Here is a 21,543-nt window from a genome sequence, read left to right on the forward strand (position 1 = left end):
AGGTTGTAATACACATGAACATTTCGATGTGCATTTCGTCACTGTCTTTCGTCCGCCTGGGCGAACCCCTTATAGTCTCTTTTACTTTCCCGGCACTCAGCACCACCTGCACACCTGCACCAACATGGATCGGGACAGCCCTTCCTCGCTCCCCTCCACTCTCCTCGAGCCTCCACCCCCAGCGACCATCATCTCACCCCCCTCTCCGACAAAAGACCAGACAGTCACAGAAGATACTTCGCCTTCTCAACTAGAGATGATTTCATCCCAAGCATCTTCTACTATCGAGTCTCCAGACTCTCTTCCACAGCCCACTACTGACTCTCCACCGTCCATTTCCACACCTCTACCGGTTTCGGCTTCGCCCGCCTTCCTCCGCCCCACATCTCCCCCTTTTGCTTCGCCCTCTGTATTCACCACTGTTCGATCTCCTTCCCCATCATCGCCATCCTTAAGGCCCAAAGGAACGCATCATCGCAGAACAAGCTCAGCTCATCGTGTTCGTGAAACCATTGATGGCACGCAAACAGCCAACGAAGATGGAGAACGGATGATCAACCAGTACAAAATTGGGATGAGCCTTGGGCAAGGAGCATACGCCAAAGTTGAGCTAGGAGTTGATATAAACACTGGCCTGAAATACGTGAGCTTGGCTCTTCCTATTCCTTTGTCATCCCTAATGATGTGCTCGCCAACAGGCAATCAAAGAGTTTTCAAAATCCAGGCTTCATCACCAATCCCTTCAAGAGAAACATCGTGCAAGCATGCGAAGTAAGTTACGGAAAGGAAGGGAGCGAAAAGCAATGAGTGGGGATAAAGGAGAAAGTCAAGAACGGCCGCCGCAACCCATGGAAAAGGAGGAGATGTCCGGCGCTTTGGACAACACACAATCTGGAGATGAGAAGATGGAAGACCCATTGGGGCTGATCCGACGGGAAATTGCTGTGATGAAAAAGCTCGAGTGAGTTCGCACAATAATGAACATCATTAAGAACCGAACTGACTATCGTGCAGTCATCCCAATGTGCGTCGTATCATCCTTTCCGCTTACTGACATACAGCTTGTGCATCTGTATGAGGCCATATCAGTTTCTACCGCCGATGCTCTATTTCTCGTGCTGGAATACATGCCGGGGGGAACCCTTATGAAAGTCAAAGTTGGGCAAGACGACTCAAATGCCCAGCCGACCTTTGATCGCGAACAGACTAGGGAATACTTCAGGCAACTTTGTCTTGGCTTGGAATACCTGCATGCCAATGAAATTGTACATCGCGATGTGAGTATTTCTAGCATCGCTTTCCAACAGATGTTTTGGATTTACAGTATTATAAAAGATCAAACCAGAGAATATACTCCTCTCTGCAGATAGGCAACTCGTTAAACTATGTGATTTTGGTGTATCAGAGATGTTCACCAAGACTGGGGATGACAGGATTCAAAAATCTGGTGGTAGCCCAGCATTTCAAAGCCCTGAAAGCTTCCAACGTGAGCTCTCTTGAAAGCTGGCACGTCTCAAAGCGTTGACACGGTTTACGTTGTAGCGAGCGGTGAATTACATGGGAAGGCAGTAGATATCTGGGCTCTTGGTGTCACTCTTTATTGCATGTTGACCGGCACTTTGCCCTTCAATTATCCAAATATCATCGAGCTGTACGCTGCTGTCGTGGAAAGAAGGTATGTGCATGTCATCGAATTAACAACAATGTGTAGGATCTGTAGCTAATAAGCTCAGCCCGCGAATTCCTGAAGATTGGGATGCCTCGCTTCGGGATTTAATGGAGCGCATGCTTTGCAAAGATCCGGCATTGCGTATTGACATGTCGAGTTTACGAGTGCGTAGCGGCTTGTTTCCAATCGTTATATTTTCTAATGCCGATTCAGGAACATCCGTGGACAACGGACGAAACGCGCTTACCGATGATCGACACGGAAGAGAACTTGTATGAAGTCGGCAAGCAAGTGGAAGAGCCCACTCAAGATGAGATCAAGGACGCGATTGTGACATTCAGGGGCATCCTGTAAGTATAGCAATTGTGGTTGTTTTAGATGCTGACCGTAGGAAAGATACGTCATGCGGGCAGTCCATAAGTATGTTTCGTTTTCCGGTATAAATGGCGTTTTCCGTGGGGCTGATCCTTCATCCAGGATGCGCCGACTACACTTACACCGCTCATCGCCATCCCGAGGTGCCACTTCATCCCCTGGCGATTCCGCCAATGTCTCATTTGCATCAGAATCAATGGATTCCTACGTTTCTCGCGATCCTTTAACTTCCACCACTTCACTGTCTTCAGATGGAGAAGACGGACCGTTCAAGGACATTGCAGGGAATAAAGTCACGAGTCCTAGGCAAATGAGTCTGGCATCTCCAGCGGATACTGAGAAACCTGACGCAACACCTTTCATGTCCTTTGGGGACATTGAGCCCATCAAGACCGACGTGCAAGAAAATGTGGATGGAGTTGTACTTGTTGATTCTCCGACATCCGAGAATGAAGACGCAGAGACTGAAAAATTGGGAAGCGGCTCAAGCCGTGATCTGTAATTATGAGCTGCGTTGTATGGGAAGAGAATGCAGAGTATTATCAGTCAAGAACACAACTCTGGCGTTGCTTATTGGAACTTAGGTGTTCGCGTGGCTGCATATGTGCAGTTTGTGGGCGAGCTTAAACAGTGCGTGAACAGGCGGTGGTATCTGCATCGGGATAGTCTATAGAACATCTAAGCCTTCGATTGTTGAGGAGCGCTGGGCGCTTGTAAAGCTTGGAATTGTTGCTGCAGTACGATAATCTGAGAGATACACTGTTATGAACGAGGTTCGTAACGCATTGAAGACTGCAGGGACGCACCTCTTCCTTCTTTCTACCTGCCTTATCTTCAACTTCTTTCAACTGGCTCTCTACTCTTTTACTATTGGGCCATACTGCTTGTGAGTATCTAGGTTTCTCTATGGGAGGATGAATAGCCTGTGCACTTACATTTCGCTCCGGATAAATTCCAACCTCTTCTCCACGTTCACTTTTGCTTCGCTTGAGACCTGAGGAACCAAGGCTGGCCCTATGAGCTTATATACTGTGTTATGGGATTTGAGCAAGTTGAGCTCCTACACTGAAGTAAGCATTATCGTCTGAAAATCCGCGGAGTCACATACTTTAAGAACGAGCTCATTTTCTGACAACTGGGAGTCCAGACGTTGCCTCGCTTCAATTACACTGGCAAGCTCTACGCGTACAGTGATATCTTTAGAGCAATGGCCATATAAGAGCAAGGCACGTACCATTTTCGATTTTCTGGAATGAGATGGTAGAAGACTGGAGCTGAGCTTGCAGAGCTGCGATCTTTGTGTCCGACATGGTTTATGTGACCGCTTTGGGGAATATCAATAGATCGGTGGGGATGGAAATGGATGGGCCGAGAGGCGATGCCAATGAAATGACTTCTTTGCTGCTTTTGTGAGGAAATAACGAGATCAATATCGATGTAACAAACGTAGTTGAGATGAATGACTGACACACGAGCGATAAATAAATAAATAATTAACGATGGCCCTCATAAATTCATGACGACATGACTTCGGTCAGTCGTATGTAAGATAAATAAATGGCGCGAGATGCAAGATGCGATTAATTGGAGTGCTTCGTTGCTTGCCTGAATCTAAAGCTTCTTGATCTTTATATCGATGCACACCAGACTATAACAAGACTATGACCTGCATAATCTATCACTCTTTTCTAAACTAATTACCTCCCCTTCTTCCTCTCACGCCATTGGCAAATCATGCCCCCTCCAGGTGTTGGCCCTAATAAGAGGCCAGCGCCCATAACGTCATCCGCCTTTGCCTTCACTCTGGGCACTCCTAAACAGAAGAGACCCAAAGCTAGCGAGCAAATAACATCCTTGCCAGTGAATCCTCCGCCACCCCCGTCACCGAATTATCAGCAAAAGGCGCGAAGCGAGAGTAGCGATGTTACCATACAAACGCCTTTTAGACGTCGAAATGAGCAGTGTGGGACGAGCAGTAAAGAGACATCTGGGTCCAAAGCAAGAACAGCTAGTCCGTTTATCAATCCAACCGATCACCCCATCTCAAACATGCGGCAGCATTTCTCGCCCGCTCCCCTAGACGTAGCTCGTCGGACAGCTGGAGGTTCTTCCAAACTCCAGCCTGTGTCATTGCACACTCCCAGTCGTAAATCCCAAGAACCAGAATCTGCGTCCAAACCAAAAAGTTTTCGACGTGTAACCGATCGGCTTGATCAGCTGCCTGCCAAAAGGGAAGAATCGGCAGGAACCAAGGTGGCTCTTCAGGCGACAAGATTGTCTGGGAAAGCGACAGTGGATCTGGCAGCGAGGAAGAGAACGATACTGGCTGAAGACGAAGGGGAAATTGGTGTCTCTCCCAACGGGAAAAAGATTACCAAATGGAATGGGAAAGGGTTAGTTTACATTGTCTTCTTTGGGTCGTGCGTGATCTCTGATGCACTTTTGCATCAGTTATACGCCCGCATCTGTGCAACTGGCAAATTTACTGTCGTCCTCAAAGGCATCCACACATCTCTTCTACACATCCATGCAAAATATCCTCAACCCTTCACGTCGGGGTCCTGGGCGAAATCGGCCGCCGAGGTATGAGGGTGGCATGGATATAACCACGCCCTTACAGCACATCCAACGGGCTGCCCCTATACGCTTGAAACCGCTTTCATGTATCCCAGGCCCCACGCATCATTGCGAAATATTCTGGTGCAAAGTCTTGAAATGGTCATCTTCTGAATTGATTCAAGCCCGTGATCAAGGTGAAAAGGTCCTCCTGGTACTCCAGCCATTTACGGCAGATGCTCCCAGGATGGGAGTCGACCCGAAATTGGTGGCTGCGAGGATGAAGGATGATAACAATATCAAGAACTGGCTTGTGGGGATCTGGTCATGTAGCGAGATACAGCTGCCTGCTTATGAACATGTTATGGAAGAGGGACGTGGGGTGCTCGCCGACAGTGCGGGCGAAGGTAACCTTTGGGCAGTTTTTGGCACAAGATATTTGATTGCAGAGGATGATTGAGGGGGTCATTGGATAGTTGTAATTCATACATATCATACAACAAAGATTTTGTTATTATACAATGCTAGCATCGCATTATGCCGCTTCGAGCTTCGGAACTGCCTTCCTTACACGTGATGATTCACTGTTGCTGATTCAAGGAGTGGGGTTTAATATCCAATACCGTACTGCCATCCCGTCAGCTCAGCAATCAGCTTTTGGATCCAAGTCCCCTGTACAATGTGTATTAGAACACATACCATTCCCGTATACGCATAAGGATTGGTAGCGGTCATACCATAGGGGTAAGGCATGCCCATACCCATTCCGTACATACTCGCCCCAAGACCGTAGCCTACTTCAGTCAGCTCTGTCCTTGGCGAGAGCTTAAGAAGAGAGAACACTAACCTAGACCTCCCATACCCATCATGTATGGGATTCCCAGCCCACCCGCATAGTAGGGACTCATCATCTTATACATTTACACATCAGCCAAATATTGGAGGATAGGTCAGACGCACTGCTCCGTGGTATCCGTACATGGTTTGTAAAGGTGACCAATACCCTCCCCACATCTATTGATGAACGGTCAATTGGGTAAGTGTGTGGCCACGCCTTGATCTGTTAGTCAGAGATTTCAAGCAACAGAAAAAAGTATGATTGGTATTGCTTTGCCTTAAAGTCTGGTTAGATATCAAGATGAAACATCGCCACCTAAGTGGTGGCGAAAGATCATGTTGCCCGGCCTTTTTATTGTCTGCGAGCTGCAAAGGCAACAAGATGCATACGTTTTTGAAAACAAAGGAAAAAAGCTGTAGAAAAGGAATCGAGAAGATCGGCAATGTAAGAGCAAGTACTCACAATGTCCCAAGATTCGTTGTAAGGTCTAAAGTTGACAAAGGAGCAATCAGTTTGTCAGTCGTTGCGACTGAGTCAAGCAGTGAGTGTCAGTAGGTAACGGGGGATTGTTGTGAATGGAAGTCAAGGAAGGACAGTGGAAACGAAGACTTGCTGAAATGCCTTCTCGAGATCATGGAGAGTGCGGACAGCACAAAAAAAGATCGCGATACTTTCGCTGCGTGCACACGACGAACACGCCTGAATTAGTGCTGCACCATTCGGCTGTGATTCTCAATAAACGGGGCTCCTCTGAGGGGCCCCAAGAAGCAAAGATGACCCCACGCCCAGGTTACACCAACACATTTTTGCAGATTTTGCAAGTTCACAAATCAAGTACCGAATATCGAATGGCGAATAGAATTTGCGGCGGTTCAAAATGATGATGATGGCTGTCGTCGCTTTTTGGTACTTGGCACTTTTGACTTTCGGATTTTGAAAGTAGTTTGGAAGTTGAAAGAGGATTACGTCTTGACTTCTGGATTCCCCTTTCTCGCCTGGACTCCCCAATCATCCCCATAATAAAAGTTGTTATTTCAAGCGGAACAAAGATGTGGAGAGGGTGAGCAAGAGCGGAAACCGGCCGCTCGTAACTAACGGTCTTGGCCAATTGAATTTGGAATTTTTCGTCGAATTTCGGCAACGGTCAGGGAAAGCGGCAAAGGCAGGCGCAACAGCCGCAGGCCCCCCCAAGTCGCGAGGTGGAAGAAGGGAGGAGGTGGGGAAGTATGGGCAGAAGAGCCTGGCAGGAGATGCATGCATGTATGGTATATGGCAGGGCGCCTGGCTTGGAGGAGTGCTGAGTGGCACAAGGCTGAGGTAGACAGTGAAGGGAGAATGCGTGGGAGAAGGAAAATGAAGTCAGGGGATGAGGAATGGTGGGAAACACGTCATGGGTGAGGGAGGAGATTCGTTGCGCTCCGAAATATCTGCAGTGGAGGGGCTTCTTCCACTTCTTTTTTCTCCCTGCTTCCTTCTGCCTTTGCTCTCCCCCGCCAATACACACTGCAGTGAGTTCCCCCTCCCGTGTGGAACCTGCCCCCCTTCCTTTCCCAGGCACCGCACGTGGCCACGGCTCACACCCTCCTTTGTCCCAGCGCCATTCATTACACTTAACATCCACGTGAGTATTCCGTTTCCGCCATCCCCTGCGAGTATTCCGTTCCCCATCCCCCGCTGACAAACACAATGGCCGCCACCCTCCGCCAGCGCACAGCCATGTCCGAGACCCCCGACCAGCTCGCAACCCGCGTCCAGAACCTTAGCACGGCGCCTACAACCACCCAGAGGACCGGCTCTGGCTCTGCCGTTTTGGAGAACGGTACAAACATTGGCTCCGCCGCTGGCCGCAAGGCCTCGATCCCTGCTCAGGTAGACCCCGAGAGAATCATCAGCACCAGTGGCAGTGGCCGAACCAGCAGGCGAGGCAGTGGTTTGGTGATGACTCCAGGAGGCGTTCAGACTGTATACCACACCAGGACAAATGTATGTCACAAGCACCGAGACGCGCAATGGATCTGACCCGAATGTCGCTGTAGGAGGATATCGAATTCCCTCATGCTGGGAAGAGTGAGTTGATAACCGAGGATGGGCGTTTTAGCCCAGTCGCCTAATCATTATCTGCAGAGACTATGGCCGATCTCTTGAGGAAGTACGAAAGTCTTTTTACCCGTAAGCCGATGTTCCACCGCCGAGACTAGACTGCAAACCTGAGATCCTTGCAGTGACTCCCCAGAGGATGAGGATGATCGTCCATGCCATTGAAGAGACTCTTGATAACGGGTTGCAGAAGAATGGACAAGTTGTGGTGAGTCTTGTGATTCTTCCAACTAGACTTTCCAAGCTGATCCCCTGTAGCCTATGAGTGAGTCACAGTCACACATCGCTTGTGTCTATCCATGCTGAATGTAGTTACTTTTCCAGTTCCTACTTATGTGTTTGGCGTATGTTCAATTTTCTCGGTGTGTTCACATCTTTACTGATATACCTCACTGTGCATAGTGGCCTACCGGTAACGAAGTCGGGGATTTCCTCGCTCTCGACCTTGGTGGTACCAATCTTCGAGTCTGTCTCGTTACTCTTCTAGGCAGTGGAAAGTTTGAAGTCACTCAGACCAAGTACCGATTGACCGAGGAACAGAAGCAAGGCGAGGGACAAGCTCTGTGCGTGCCTTGCCATTTCATCCACTGCATTCCTAACACGAAGAACAGTCTGGACTTTTGCGCAGAGTGTTTAAACAGCTTCATCCGCGATACCCTCGGCCGCACTGAAAAAGACGGTATCCTCCCCCTTGGTTTCACTGTAAGTTGACTGTTACACCTTCCGTAAACAATGAAAATTGACCGCCGGAACCCAATCAGTTCTCCTACCCTTGCTCGTACGTGCGCAGCTGTAGTAATAATATTGTGAAGCTCATCTTTTGAAACAGTCAAGACCGAATTGATCACGGTGGTAAGTAACCATTTTTTACGCCTGAATGACTTCTTATCATCACGGTACAGTTCTTATCCGTTGGACCAAGGGATTCGGTGCTCCCAACATTGAAGGATACGATGTCGCCGCCATGTTCAAGGACAGTCTCAAGCGTATGGTGCGTTGATCCCTCTTGAACTTTGTTATTCTTCTAATGCAGACGCCCTTTATAGGACGTCCCCGCGGAACTCACTGCTCTCATCAATGACACTACCGGTACTCTTATCGCCTCCAACTACGTTGACCCCCACACCAAGATCGCTGTCATCTTCGGAACCGGCTGTAACGCTGCCTACATGGAGACCGCCGGCAGCATCCCCAAGATCGACTACGTCGGATTGCCCGAGGAACAGGGAATGGCTATCAACGTGAGTAATCCAGCGTCTTTTTTTCTGCATATGAGCTCTGGGCAGAGGAGCTGATTAAGAGACGGATGTTGACAGTGTGAATGGGGAGCGTTCGACTCTTTCGACCACCAACACCTTCGTGAGTTTCCTTCCCCAATATCCAGCTATTGCTAACAACATTCAAGCCCGAACCAAGTACGACATTATCATTGATGAATCTTCCAACAAGCCAGGAGAGCAGGTGAGCAACCTTTTCGTGATTGATTATATTTTGACTGACCTATTCTGCAGTCCTTTGAGAAGATGATTGCTGGTCTTTACCTTGGTGAAATCTTCCGTCTCGTTCTCTGCGAGCTCATCGATTCTGGTGACCTTTTCTTGGGTCAGAACACCTACAAGCTCGAAAAGGCCTATGCTTTCGACACCGCTTTCTTGTCTCTCATGGAAGCGTAAGTGCACTTCAAACTGCAATTTGCCTTTTTTTTTGCTAAAGTCACGTCATAAGCGATGTTACCGAAGAGCTTTTGACCATCATCGGTGTCTTTGCTCACTTCTTCGGCCTTGAAACTACCCTTGAAGAGCGTCAGTTCTTTAAAAAGCTTGCTGTGTTGGTCGGCACCCGATCTGCTAGGCTTTCTGCGTGTGGTATCGCCGCCATTGTTAGCAAGAAGGGGTACCTCGAAGAAGGATGTGCCGTTGGCGCCGATGGAAGTTTGTACAACGTATGTTTATGCCTACACAGCCTTTCTATATATTGGATAAGGCTAATAAAAGTGCCAAGAAATACCCCAACTTTGCGGACCGAGTTCATGAGGCGCTTACGGACATTTTCGGTGAAAGCGGCAAGAAGATTGTCACCCACCATGCTGAGGATGGTTCAGGTGTCGGTAGCGCAATCATTGCCGGTGCGTCTCTCCAGTATCGTCGTGATTGAGGCAAAAAACTAATTTTGCATCTTCTTTTTTTTCCAGCAATGACCAAGGCCAGGAAGGACTCTGGATTCTTTGTCGAATACTAATTTCCTCTTACGGTATTTCTACGTGTCGGTCGGTTGCTGTGTACCAGATAAAAATTTCGAACGGAAACGTGGCCAAAACTTTTCATTAGAGGGTTTTAAACAAAGATGTATGAATGAATATTTAATTGCTTCTACGATGCTAAAGGTCGTGACTGCATTCTCATGTCTCTATAAACTATAATTATAACTTCATGACCGGCTGCTACATGCGTCTAATCTCAGATCAAATCAGGGATCCCGGAATAAGAAGAAAATATAAAGGCATATATTGGGAAATACCATATACACTTGTTCCAATTAAGCGTGGCCGCTTTGTGAGGGACCCGACATTCCGCCTGTCGTACCCAAAATTCCTAAAGCTTCTAGTTAGCAAACTGTCCCATTGCAATGAATAGCGACCTTACCATCAATCAAGGTGTTCCAATACTCGTCGCTATTCTCCACTCCGGAATCAAGTCCCGCTCTCCCGTTTCCTACGCCGACCCCATTTCCTTCTACGGCAAGCATCCCGAACTGATTTGGATAGGTAAACTCGCCCGTTAAATGATGCCCCATAAAGTTATTCCCGCCTTCTTCCATAATGGCCTGACCACCATAACCAGCAAAAGCGGGATTAGGTGTGAGGGCAGGACCACCTGGAAGGCCAATCGGGGTCATTGCACCTGACATGGTAGGAAGGGGAAGATAACCCATACCAGACGTGTCGAGAACTGGAAGGGGCCCGCCACTGGACGAGCCGCCAACAGCAAGAGAGGTATTAGCATTAATCCAATGGTCAAGACTGAAAAAAAAAAAAAAAAAACATGTCAGCTCAAGCAATTGGGAAAAGATGGAAGATCATTACGCACAGCTTCTGTGAGTGGTCGTCTTCATGACTACCTGTTGAGGCAGGACTTTGGTTTATTCCTCCATGATGCACAGGTGCAAATGACACTCCAGGAGGGGGACCCCAAGCCCGAGGTGGAAGCATCATCTTGTGTTGCATTACACCTGACCCTCCGGGGTTTGGGGTATCCTCTGGCTGGACGCCCCTTGGGTATGCGTTGGAATGTGTTGATGAATCGTTGCTCTGTCGAAGGGCTAACAGCAAAGCAGCACTATCTTTGTCATGCGCAGCCGGCTCGCCCGGACCGAATGAATCCTCAAATATCTTTGCAGCTCGCCTGGACAAAGTTTGGATCTATTTGAGATATTGTCAGCCAGCTTTTCCATTGGAAGTGTACGAAAAAAAAAAACAGACGATTTGAACTTCTTTCCTTGTGGTGGCATCCTTGGTCGCGACTTCATGCCAAGGATTGTCCTCCAAGAAGGTAGTCAATATTTTTCTCATCTGGTCCGAATCTGGTCCTCTAGGGTCGATGATCGCGCTTATTCCCGCGATCATGGCGCTATTGAACATTTTGAATTGACCAGTGATGGCAAATAATTTGAACTCGGGGACACGTTCAAAATCTTGTCTGCGGATTCAAGGTCAGACGGTAAAACAGAATGAAGAATGAGTTGAATCAAGCAAACCTGATTTGGAAGTCAAGCTTAGCAGCCTCAAAGCATGCTGTTCGGGAGGCTGCATAGCGGTTACTGGATAACTTGCGTAGCAACCACGGGCGCTAAAAAGGAAAAAAAAAGAAATTAGTGATGAATACGGTGGATGGCTAAATTGCGTCATTCGTGCTTACATGCAAAATAATAGTTGTGACCAGTACTTCCGTCAAGAGCATAAACCGATGAACCGGTAACCAAAAATGAACTGTTTTAGTCATTTAGCGTACTCCCCAATAACAGCTAGATTGACCTTACCACTATCTAAGCTTTTATCTGGATCGTGCATTCGGAAATGAGGAGGCAACTGCTCAACAAAGAGATCTAGCTCCTGTTGCAGCTTCTCCACGTCTGAATACTGCGCAGGTTCGTTGAGCTTTTGAAAATGATGCACAATTTTGCCAATGACAACAGCAAGCTTCTTGCGTAAGATAAGGAAAAGGGCAGGTGTAGGTTCGTGGAAAGGCTTGGCTGGTGGTAAACCGAGAGCGGGGTCATAGTCGGTAAGGTCGATGTTGGATGGAGTTCTTTTCATGCATCAGATCAGTAAACGGCTTTAGCAACCGAAGCGAGGCTTACTGAGTATCGGTATAACTGTCAGAGATGCTCGGCGGCCGTCCCAAAACCAGACTGTACTGCTTATCTGCATGATACAGATAGCTCCACAGTCGTCTTCGGTACTCTGTTTGAAACGGACTGTAAACATGCTCGTCAGTCACGAACAGTCTAAGATCACGCCTCGGAAGCTTACTCTAATCCAAGTTTAGAACCATCACGATGTAAACCAATAGCCTGCGCCGTACGTAAAGAAGCGCCCAGCTGAGACCAGCACTCTGTAAGACGGCGGTCGTGGATTAGTACCAAATACATGGCACTCTGCATTTGAAATCAGGAAACATCGCGAGGAAATTAATTGTAGTATTCACCAGTAAACGACTGACGACTAGCTCCAGGCTTTCGGATTGAACAGCAGTAGCTATCAGGATGCTACGCCGGGCTGCGAGAACCGGATCAGACTTGCTTGTCAAAATCCTTTTACAAGAGGCTCGTTGACTCACAACTCCAATACATCCGTAAACTTGACAGTCGTCTTGTTTGCTCATTTCCCGCCCATTTTTCAGGTGCCTGCCGGACAGCCAATGCAAGCACAATAAAAACAAGAGGCAGCGCTCTGACATTTGATGGATCCAAAGCGGTAGACTTGTTATAAAGATCCTCGTAGGACGCTCTAAACATCCTTTCGTCGATAGGATATCGTATGAAGTTGAGTTTGGCAAAGAACCAGTCAATTATTCTGTCGGCAAAAGGCTTCGGCGGAAGTTCCTGAACGAGTTCTGCAATCTTGTGTGGGCTGACACCGCAGTCAGTAATCAAACGTTGAAGGTTTTCAGCAGGCGTTCCATGAATATCCAACTTCATCTTGACCTTTTCGTTGAGCTCCATCTGCAAGATGTTAGTACATGTTCCACTTGCCAAGCACGATTTCGTACGTTTTCAGGAAGGCCACTGCGTATATGATAAGCGACGTAATGCGGTGTAATGACAGTAAAACTAACCCATCAATCTCTCCCAGCCACCCCTTCCCAACCTTTGCCAGATTATCATCATCAGAACTGCCACCTCTCTCCAGATGAGCTGTTTCCTGGGGATCAAGATGGTATGTGGAACCTGCCCGAGATGGACCTGGAACACTACCATGGGTCATAAGATTATGGGGAGAAGCGGGGGTGGATGGGGCCGATTGTAAGTGTTTCTGAAAGGGCAACGCTGCTTTCCGAAATGAGACAGGGTTATGGAAAGGATATTTGGCTACGTACAAGAAATCCAGTCGCGGATGGCATCGTAATGTGTGATCCCACCTGTATGTCTCACGACAACAGATAAGACAGCTTCGATGCTTTCTAGTCTGGCCGCCGTCTGTGGATCTGGCCCATTGACGTTATTATTTGCTTGAGGGTTATAGGGAACCTAAGTTAAGGCTTAGCCTTCGATTTGACATCATGTGATTATTCAGCTTACGCATAACTCGGGGACTTTCCGGGCTGGAAAGGAAAAAATGATCAGCGTTTCAATTCTTTTCCTCATTCTTGTGATCATCTCGGGACCTACCAACACCTGTTATACGAGGAAAATAATGTCAGCGAATCAAAACAGACGAAGATGGATGGCACTCACAGTGCTGACAAGGAAATTCGCGGTTACACTGAATGGAACAAACAAGACTGGTCAGTCGTCATCGATTTTTCACATCCTATACGCACTTTCTGCTTTCTCTTAGCACCTTCAACGGAACTGTTAGCCGCGATACAATTTCAAGTTGTAGATAAAAAAAAGACCGTGCCCAAGTATATATATATATATATATAATATATTCCGTTTGGTCCGAGCGGGTTTCTTAAAAGATACTAACTCACATTGAGCACAACTCAAACTGACCCTCTTCTTCTTCTGAGGTTGTTGTTGACCATGGTCTCCTTGCGCGCTGTCAACACTGAATTTTCGTTCTGGCGGACCGCCCGCTTGGCTTTCTGGCGGGAAAGGGCGCTTCATGGGTGTTGGCGGTTGCGAAAAGGGGAAATTGGGGGCGATGGGGGAGGGTGAAGCGTGTGTAAGGTTTGAGGGTGTGATTGGTGTCTGGGATGCTGTCCTTGCCAATGGCGATGGTTTTGAAGTGTAAGGAGAATGGCCAACTGAGGCCATGCTTTTTTGCTTGTGGTTGGTGAAAACAAAAAGAAGAACAAAATGGCTGTCGAGGTAAGTTTCGTGGTCTGCGGGCGAGTCACTTATCTGATAAAACTATCACAGGGTTTTTGGCCAAATCAAGCGGGCCAAAGGGCCGTCGAATCACCGATAGTTTGGACCTGAATTCCTAGAAAAATCGTAAAAATTATCCCACATTTTAAGGGGAGGACCTTACCGGCGTATATGCTTCTCTGCGCCAGTAATGCACATATTTTCCGTGTACTTCCCCTTCCCATAAGGAGACATCTTCACAAATCTTCTCCCTGTGCAGCATACGGTTCCTTCTATGCGGTTGAGGTTTTTGGGCAGAGCCCTCGTTTCACAGCTCGTACAATTCGTTTATGCGAGAATTAAATTCGCAGTTTGGCTCGGTGGCGGGCCTGGCCGCCCCCTGTGATTTTAGGGCCAGAAAACAATCTCCGGTTTATTCCGAGGTCTTCCGAATAACTTTGTCCCTCATCATCATCATCATCATGCATCATCTCTATTATGAACGTCGTCCCTATAAGCCTGAAAGTCCATACGCAGCATCCGAACTCTTGACTTGGGTCAGGTGACCTCCAGAGCACCGTAAGTTGGTCGCGCTGCATGTTTCATGTTGCACCCAGCCTTTACATAATCTAGGGCTACATACTACAAGTAGACCCGGTTGATCTGAAGGAGATACCCAATGAATATCCGAACATCGTTATTAATGAACCAGTCGCACGGATCTGCACCGCGTGCACCCGGGCCGTACTCTTCACATCTCAGGGCAACAGCGCAAGCCCACAAAACAATCTGATAATTACATTCGGCCGAAAATGCCTCTCGCTTGTTCTTCTTGATGCTCTCTGTCAACAAAATCAATAACCTTGTCATATCAGATAAAATTATTTCCCGAACTTCGCTCTCACATATCCCAATTGTCTGGTAACCTCGTGATTCATTAAACTATAATAATCTTTTTGTCCTCTGCCTTTCCGCCCTATTTAAGGTAGTAACAGCAACAACCATATAAATCCCATAAGCCATAAATTCGATCGATGACTGATGCCGATCTCTGAACTTTGACCTACAATCTCCCCGTAAACAATGAAAGCGACGTGTTGGAGCTGGAAGGAAGAGGTGGAGCGCCCTGGTCCATCATCGTTGCTGTTTGACTGGCTGTTGTTGCTCCTCAATCCCTTCAAGCTGTTAACGAGTCGTTATATGATGTTATTGGCGATTTATTGAGCTCCAAAGCTCAGTGGCGATGTACGATATATGAGATATAAGATATACCAATTGATCTATTGCATAAAACTGCGATGACATATGACAAGAGCCCCCCCTCGGTGGAAACAGAACAACACTTCCTTTTGTCATGGGAACGACTTTATATAACCATAACTGATGACTTGTCTAATCTCTCCTCAAAGCGTCCAATCGTCGTTGCAAGTCTGCTTCTTCGGAACTCATACCAGAGCCAGCCCCTACTCCCCCATTTCCAACATTTGTTGGACCGCCAGCAGCTGCTGATGAAGGTAAACCTTCTGCAACGGCCACTCGAGAAGCTTGCAATGGTTCCGGAACAAGCGGAGAAGCAGTGGGTGCAGATATAAGCTGTTTTAAGTAAAAAATAATTAAAAAATACAAATGTTAGCGTTGTCCAGTCGATCGGTTCAAAGCGCAGCACCCTGAGCCTGAAATCCGAAATAGCGGGTAAATAATGAAGTCACTTACCGATTCGTTCATGTTCATGCCAATTTCATCCAGCACCTCTTTGAGAATTTTGTCGCTTTCTACTTCTTCACCTTCACCTTCCTCCTCATCCTCCATTGCATCATCAACCGCATCGGACATCATTTCTTCCTTCATATCCATAGTTGAAGATTCACGTTCGAAATCGTTCATGATCTTCTGGATCTAAATAGTACCAAGTGTCAGAATTAATTAGCATGCCGCAGAAGCAAAGAGGAAGTATTTGACACCTACTTGCGGCAGATTCAAACTCCTATTCATTTGCCCCATCGCCTGTACAAGCAATTAGCCCTGTCTCATTTTCCTTCTGCAAGTGATATATGAAATTTTGCTTACCCTGGTAGCACCTTTCATCGCCGTAGCCATTTGCTCGTTACTCCTCAGTGTCTGCATACGTAATGACACCGCTTGCAGCTGCACCCTCATCTGCGTAAACTTTTGGATATACCTTCGTGTTCGCACGAGGTCTTTAGCAAGAATTTTGCAGGCATTCTGGATCACCATACCGCTTGATCAGCTTTCGCTTTGACTTTGGTGGGACGCCCACACGCACCATGTTCCCAGCTTTCGCATTTCGTTTAATGTCCGCCATTGTCTTCTTCTCCTGAGCCTCCAGTTTCCCCTTTTCTCTCTCCAGCTCTCGTTGCGCTTTCTGAAGGGACCTTTGATGTTGTCTCAGCCGTTCTGCTGGAGTCATAGACCGACCAAATAAGGTGTCCTGGCGGGGTTATCAGCATGTAAACGCATTGTGGATTGACTCTGGAGTCTCGGACTCACAAGGATGTTCATGGTGGATGCTGAGTGCAAGATAGAAATGCTCTTGGACAGGATAAACAATGACAGATCAGGTGCTATGGGTCGAGAACGGATAAAAGTGAGAGATGGATGGATGCACGATAAGATGTCGGAAGGATAGCCGTCATCGTGGCCGGCAACAACTAAAGGGGGAGCTGCGGAACCAAATGCACCTGACGACATTTGCTGACGGCGGCGTCCGCTGGGATCAACGCGCTACTCCGGATGTCTGTTTTCGGCACATGGTGAATATATAGCAGCATTCATCTACTCATACATAATTTAATCACTTCACCTCATTTCCCACCCGGCATCCATCCCGTACCCCAATGCGCTTACCACGCCTGCTCTCCGTAACTTTCTCCCTCTCAGCTCTCCTTACAACAGCTACAGCGACAATCACAGACCTAGATGATGACTTTCAACTCCGGGAGCTCACAGAGGACAATTTCAAGAGCAGTGTCTCTCAAGGAGTATGGTAAGTAAACGTGCAGTTAGATTCTCTAAGGCAGCCGGCTAATGATATATATAGGCTGGTTGAGCACTTTTCCCCCAAATGTCAGTTGATGATCAGCCGTTGCGACGACAACCTTTTCACTGATACTGCGTAATCCAGGCGCACATTGTAGAGCATTCGCCCCAACTTGGACACAGTTAGCTAGGGATAAACGGCATCTGGAGCGTCTAACGGGCTTTCATATGGCCCAAATCAACTGTCTTGCTCAGGGCGGTAAGTAAATACATGCCTTCTCCGTACGCCTTGCCTTATGTATGTTATCAGATCTGTGCAACAGTAATGGTATCAAGTTCTGTAAGTTCTTCGTGTTGTAGTATGTCCTTGTAAACTGAAGGCAGTGGAATCGTAGACCCGCAGATTATAATGTAAGAGATGTGTGTTTTGCCGGGAATCATCTCTGATCCATTACTACAGGTACACCGACGGCAAGCCTTCTCCGCATTACACGGGCGATCGTTCTTACGAGGAGCTTTCGAAATACATTGACGAGCACGCGCATACATATGCCGAAACAATCCTGGACCCCGCCGTTCAGTCGCAGGAAGCCTTGGTCATCGGCCCAGCCAATTCAGAGGGCAAAGTACAAGAGGTGGATGAACGAGGTTTAGAAGCGTTGAAGGCAGAAGGACCTGTCCTCGTAGAGTATTTTGCTCCGTGGTGTGGGCAGTAAGTTTGCTTTGATTTTTTATCTACAGGTTACTGATCCATCGCCACCAGTTGTAAAGCTTTGAGACCGAGTAAGCTTGACGACATCATAAAGCACGAAAGCTTTTCCTGACTGTTGTTTAGCATACGAGCAATTGGCGCTGGAGCTACAAGGACAATTAAACGTCGCGGCCGTAAATTGCGATGATCATCGTGCTTTATGTGTCAATTCTGGCATCAAGGCTTACCCTACTATCCGACTGTGAGTTGAATATCGATATTTTCGTGAACGACGGCTGAATATAGCTGTGTAGGCTGCATCATGGCACGTCCGCGGAATACTCTGGAGCTAGATCACTCGCGAAGCTCAAGGAATTTTCTCAAAGGGCTGAGAAGCCGTAAGTAGAATGTCATAAATATATACTAGCATATCTGAGTCTCTCTAGGGCCAGCTTGACGAGTATCAAGGCAGGCGATTTCGATAAGATTGTCAGCGCCAATGAGGCATTTTTTTTATATCTTCAGACTTTTGACACAACCGTAGCCGAAGTCGTGAGTTGATTTAGTCTAATAGACGTGAGTTTGTCAACTTAGCGCATTTCCCTCAGGACTCTGTAAAGAAAGCTTTTGAGCCTTTACTTGGTACCGTTCCCGCCTACACTTCCGCCGACGTTGCCTTATACCAGCGACTCCATGTCGTCAATCCACCTACATCTACCCTCTTTGCGTTTTCATCATACTCAACTCGACCAGTCGGTACTATGGGTCTTCCAGCCTCCCCCAACGACCTGCGCAAATTCATCAACCTCCATCGATTCCCTACCCTCGTCCGGTTGGACGCCTCAAACTTTCAAAGTTTGATGCGGAGCGATACTCGGGCGATTGTGGTGCTTGCCGGTGTTCACAAAGGGGAAGAAGGGAAGAAGGAAAGGGATAAGTTTGCTGATGTTGCAAGGGCTTGGAAGAGGGGCGGAAGGAGGTTTGAGCAGCCTGTGTGGTTTGTATGGGTTGAGGGGGAGACCAGTAGATGGGCCAATTGGTTGAAGAGGTTCTATGGGTATGTTCGTGCAAATAGTCTTTCGAGGGTGCAACTGACAAAGTTCGGAACAGGATCAAGAAGAGAGACCTTCCCGGCGTCGTCGTAATTGATACTCCTGTGTGTCTTAGCCTATCCGTTTAATGAAGGCAGCAACTACTGACCTTTTTAACGAAGCTTGAGGAATACTATGACACAACTATCGAAGGCACCAAGATTGAGTTTGAGGGATCTAGTATCTTTTCGGTGCTCGAAGGATTTTACCAGCATTTCCTCCGACCAAAAAGGATTGAATCGACTCTTGAATGGGGTTCCAGGAGCGCGTCAGAGACGTTGATCAGTGTCGGGGTGAGCTTCGCTGGTCAATTTTCCAGCATAAACGATGGGACTGACGGTTAAACAGGAAAGTGCTGTCGAACACCCTTTCTTGTTCCTTACAGTCCTGGTAGGAACTGTTGCTCTGTTTGTTTATCTGCTGCAAAAGTGCCTGGTGAAAGATCCGAAAGATGGGTACTCGCCATCGAGGCTTGATTGATAGTTGTCGAGTGAAAATCATGTTACTGTGGTCAAGAGTACCGTCAATGATCATTTGTCTTCTTGTCGTTAGATAGCCTTTTATACTCAAGTATAGTGTATACCCTGCATATTATCCGTGATGATACCTGTAACGGCTCGCCTCCTGTAGTAAAACGATGGTTGAATTTTGGCTTGACGCGTTTGTCCTTTTGTAGCATGTTCGCGTCGGCTGTCATGACGACCGTCGTCCGCTTTTGAGTTTTTTTTATTCTGTTCGTTTTAATCCATATACCTCATCATTACTACTTTCACTCTTCATTCCTTTTACCGAGCGCACCAAACCTTCTGTGCTTACAAAATTCCGCCCACATGCCAACCCTTGACCCACCCTCTCTTACACCTCTGTTCAACTTGCCCCCATCCGCTCCGCAAATACCAAAATTCATCTCCTACCTTGCCACTTCCTCCACACCGTCCACGCCGGATATCAAATCCTACCCGGACGCGATCTATCACAACTACTATGACCTAGGCTTGAGTCTATGTTTCTTACCAGAAAAGGGGTTAGATTCGGTGGATATCTTCAATTGCGATCCCAACCCACCGGCCCTCAAACCAGGGAGGACGGTGACTGTGTACGCGCCTCCACCAGAGGTGACTATCCATTTTACATCTACCACCCTGACGCTTCCCCCTCGGGATCCTAAATTCAAATCGACAGAACCGCCGGAAAGCATAGCGAGACCGCCTTTCATTACGTTTACGCCTACCACGACAGGTAGGCAATTGGTCAGTTGTCTCGGGGAACCGAGCCGGAAAGGGTCAGGAGGATGGACCGGAGTGTGGTTAGAATGGAAAAGAGTTGAATTTAAAGTGGATGGAGAAGGGAACAAGGGAGAGATTGGTGTCATGGTCGAGCTGAGAGATCCGGGAGCAGCAGAAATGACAGAAGAGGTGATGAAGAAGGGTATGGGAGGTGTATGGGAAAGAGCAGCCAAATGGGAATGGAAAAGTCTAAAGTTGTTCAAGCCAGAGTGAGGATCAAGAGGGATAAGGAGGCATATTATCGTTATAGTCATGCATATTCTACATTTACTTCTTCTAGGCAAGAGTCTCAATGACGCCCTTCAATGCTTGCTCTCCCAGAATCTCGAATCCCTTTTCCTTTGTGACTTGCGCAAGTTGAACATTGCTCTCGTCGAGCTTCTCCTCCATGACCTGCTTGAGCACCTTCAACGCCAAAGATTGCGCTTCGGCGAGGGTCATTTGCTTGTGATAAGCATCTTGGAGACCTTGTTGGGCGGCTTCGGAACCGGAGCCGATAGCCTTGGCTTCATAGCGGACAAATGTACCGGAGGGGTCGGTGTGGTAGCTAAGGGAAGGGGGTCAGTATGCTGCCAGCAGGGATATTTGGGGCAGACCAACAGTTGAGGACCCTTCTCATCTATACCGGCAATAAGAAGCGCAACACCAAACGGTCGAGACTATGGAAAGTTAAAAAGTCTGGTTCAGAATATGGAAAGAATAGTGCTTACCATCAACGCATCATCGTCCTCCACACTTTCACCAAACCTCAGCGCCAAATCGCAAACCGCCTGGGTACAGCTCTCCACACCAATGGGCTCGTCGTAGGTGAACGCGTGCATCTGGCTTGTGACTCGAGCGTGCTCAACCATTGTTCGGGCGTCGGCTGTGAGACCTGACATGGCACAACCGATGTGAGAGTCGATTTCCATGATTTTTTCGATGGAGGAGGATTCGAGGAGGGGAGAGGGGACACGTTTCTCAACGGCGAGCACGGTGCCGTGGGGAGTGGTGATACCAACTGTTGTGGAACCAAGCTAAGATTATGGATTAGAAATGAATGTTGGAAAGACTCGAGGCATATTTACCTTGATCGCTTCCATAGCATACTCGACTAATAGTTGAGTCAGCATTCTCTGCTAGTTGTCCCACGCCGTTTATAGCGCACCTTGGAATAATCGACCCTGCATGAAGCGTCAGTGACGGAAAGATGACGAACTGTGGACGAACTCACTTCTGGGGAGAAGGTGTTGACACCCCGGTCGTACTCTGATCTGGGAGCCGTTAGCTGTGTCTGGTCAGCGTGTGTGCTTACCTTGTCATAAACATCTTGGGCTGTGATAGAGAAAAGTGAGCGTATATAGAGTCTGTTGCATAAAGAGGCTTCGTTGGACATGACAGACGCTGTCGCGTTGACCCAGAAAGAAATCTTACGTAAAATGCAGGTGTCCGGA

The 21,543-nt window shown here is 47.7% G+C and overlaps 10 protein-coding genes across 11 annotated transcripts; 5 read left to right on the plus strand and 5 right to left on the minus strand.

Annotated features, from left to right (window-relative positions):
- The first annotated feature begins 45 nt into the window (after positions 1-45).
- CNH01420 (Ser/Thr protein kinase, putative) lies at positions 46-2,910 on the plus strand. Its single transcript, XM_024657659.1, has 10 exons — positions 46-643; positions 699-961; positions 1,015-1,024; positions 1,062-1,277; positions 1,336-1,486; positions 1,543-1,675; positions 1,734-1,833; positions 1,883-2,019; positions 2,066-2,089; positions 2,147-2,910. The coding sequence occupies exons 1-10, from the start codon at positions 125-127 to the stop codon at positions 2,544-2,546; spliced, it is 1,953 nt and encodes a 650-aa protein (XP_024513336.1). The 5' UTR covers positions 46-124; the 3' UTR covers positions 2,547-2,910.
- On the minus strand, positions 2,656-3,504 carry CNH01410 (hypothetical protein). Its single transcript, XM_024657658.1, has 5 exons — positions 3,279-3,504; positions 3,153-3,223; positions 2,980-3,104; positions 2,851-2,911; positions 2,656-2,791 (listed from the first exon to the last, which is right to left on the minus strand). Exons 1-5 carry the CDS (start codon positions 3,352-3,354, stop codon positions 2,723-2,725), a joined length of 402 nt encoding a protein of 133 aa, XP_024513335.1. The 5' UTR covers positions 3,355-3,504; the 3' UTR covers positions 2,656-2,722.
- A 151-nt stretch (positions 3,505-3,655) lies between these two features.
- Positions 3,656-5,149, plus strand: CNH01405 (hypothetical protein). The gene is made up of 2 exons (XM_024658695.1): positions 3,656-4,437; positions 4,496-5,149. Exons 1-2 carry the CDS (start codon positions 3,779-3,781, stop codon positions 5,058-5,060), a joined length of 1,224 nt encoding a protein of 407 aa, XP_024514610.1. The 5' UTR covers positions 3,656-3,778; the 3' UTR covers positions 5,061-5,149.
- CNH01403 (hypothetical protein) lies at positions 5,089-5,776 on the minus strand. Its single transcript, XM_024658696.1, has 4 exons — positions 5,561-5,776; positions 5,448-5,511; positions 5,300-5,394; positions 5,089-5,227 (listed from the first exon to the last, which is right to left on the minus strand). The coding sequence occupies exons 1-4, from the start codon at positions 5,612-5,614 to the stop codon at positions 5,210-5,212; spliced, it is 231 nt and encodes a 76-aa protein (XP_024514611.1). The 5' UTR covers positions 5,615-5,776; the 3' UTR covers positions 5,089-5,209.
- A 1,140-nt stretch (positions 5,777-6,916) lies between these two features.
- Positions 6,917-9,900, plus strand: CNH01400 (hexokinase, putative). Of its 2 annotated transcripts, XM_572328.1 has the most exons (20): positions 6,917-6,946; positions 7,034-7,059; positions 7,146-7,421; positions 7,475-7,505; positions 7,563-7,607; positions 7,661-7,743; positions 7,794-7,800; positions 7,860-7,879; positions 7,938-8,098; positions 8,147-8,237; positions 8,297-8,313; positions 8,365-8,387; positions 8,438-8,526; positions 8,582-8,776; positions 8,852-8,894; positions 8,941-8,996; positions 9,047-9,204; positions 9,261-9,477; positions 9,537-9,660; positions 9,727-9,900. In XM_572328.1, exons 3-20 carry the CDS (start codon positions 7,155-7,157, stop codon positions 9,771-9,773), a joined length of 1,674 nt encoding a protein of 557 aa, XP_572328.1. In that variant the 5' UTR covers positions 6,917-6,946; positions 7,034-7,059; positions 7,146-7,154; the 3' UTR covers positions 9,774-9,900. The 2 variants fall into 2 exon arrangements, with proteins under 2 accessions (XP_572328.1, XP_024513334.1); XM_024657657.1 differs by having other exon boundaries at positions 6,917-7,059.
- Positions 9,878-14,359, minus strand: CNH01390 (hypothetical protein). Its single transcript, XM_024657656.1, has 20 exons — positions 14,230-14,359; positions 13,727-14,181; positions 13,574-13,593; positions 13,488-13,515; positions 13,422-13,427; positions 13,332-13,354; positions 13,130-13,280; positions 12,869-13,079; positions 12,803-12,818; positions 12,371-12,755; positions 12,239-12,309; positions 12,064-12,188; positions 11,892-12,008; positions 11,571-11,839; positions 11,450-11,520; positions 11,289-11,380; positions 11,014-11,230; positions 10,622-10,953; positions 10,178-10,554; positions 9,878-10,126 (listed from the first exon to the last, which is right to left on the minus strand). Exons 2-20 carry the CDS (start codon positions 14,010-14,012, stop codon positions 10,071-10,073), a joined length of 2,853 nt encoding a protein of 950 aa, XP_024513333.1. The 5' UTR covers positions 14,013-14,181; positions 14,230-14,359; the 3' UTR covers positions 9,878-10,070.
- A 949-nt stretch (positions 14,360-15,308) lies between these two features.
- CNH01380 (conserved hypothetical protein) lies at positions 15,309-16,692 on the minus strand. Its single transcript, XM_572326.2, has 6 exons — positions 16,554-16,692; positions 16,330-16,494; positions 16,113-16,268; positions 16,011-16,049; positions 15,759-15,941; positions 15,309-15,638 (listed from the first exon to the last, which is right to left on the minus strand). Exons 1-6 carry the CDS (start codon positions 16,563-16,565, stop codon positions 15,438-15,440), a joined length of 756 nt encoding a protein of 251 aa, XP_572326.2. The 5' UTR covers positions 16,566-16,692; the 3' UTR covers positions 15,309-15,437.
- A 147-nt stretch (positions 16,693-16,839) lies between these two features.
- On the plus strand, positions 16,840-19,433 carry CNH01370 (conserved hypothetical protein). The gene is made up of 14 exons (XM_572325.2): positions 16,840-17,049; positions 17,104-17,129; positions 17,188-17,301; positions 17,353-17,382; positions 17,438-17,453; positions 17,503-17,754; positions 17,806-17,825; positions 17,878-17,995; positions 18,048-18,131; positions 18,180-18,285; positions 18,342-18,790; positions 18,844-18,889; positions 18,947-19,117; positions 19,173-19,433. The coding sequence occupies exons 1-14, from the start codon at positions 16,901-16,903 to the stop codon at positions 19,302-19,304; spliced, it is 1,713 nt and encodes a 570-aa protein (XP_572325.1). The 5' UTR covers positions 16,840-16,900; the 3' UTR covers positions 19,305-19,433.
- A 137-nt stretch (positions 19,434-19,570) lies between these two features.
- On the plus strand, positions 19,571-20,374 carry CNH01365 (hypothetical protein). Its single transcript, XM_024658697.1, has one exon. The coding sequence runs from the start codon at positions 19,655-19,657 to the stop codon at positions 20,321-20,323; it is 669 nt and encodes a 222-aa protein (XP_024514612.1). The 5' UTR covers positions 19,571-19,654; the 3' UTR covers positions 20,324-20,374.
- Positions 20,344-21,485, minus strand: CNH01360 (proteasome subunit alpha type 5, putative). The gene is made up of 7 exons (XM_024657655.1): positions 21,405-21,485; positions 21,324-21,363; positions 21,258-21,273; positions 21,178-21,203; positions 20,821-21,126; positions 20,711-20,769; positions 20,344-20,657 (listed from the first exon to the last, which is right to left on the minus strand). Exons 1-7 carry the CDS (start codon positions 21,416-21,418, stop codon positions 20,387-20,389), a joined length of 732 nt encoding a protein of 243 aa, XP_024513332.1. The 5' UTR covers positions 21,419-21,485; the 3' UTR covers positions 20,344-20,386.
- Positions 21,486-21,543: the final 58 nt, after the last annotated feature.

Source organism: Cryptococcus neoformans, assembly GCF_000091045.1.
Source record: "Cryptococcus neoformans var. neoformans JEC21 chromosome 8 sequence".
Taxonomy (NCBI): domain Eukaryota; kingdom Fungi; phylum Basidiomycota; class Tremellomycetes; order Tremellales; family Cryptococcaceae; genus Cryptococcus; species Cryptococcus deneoformans.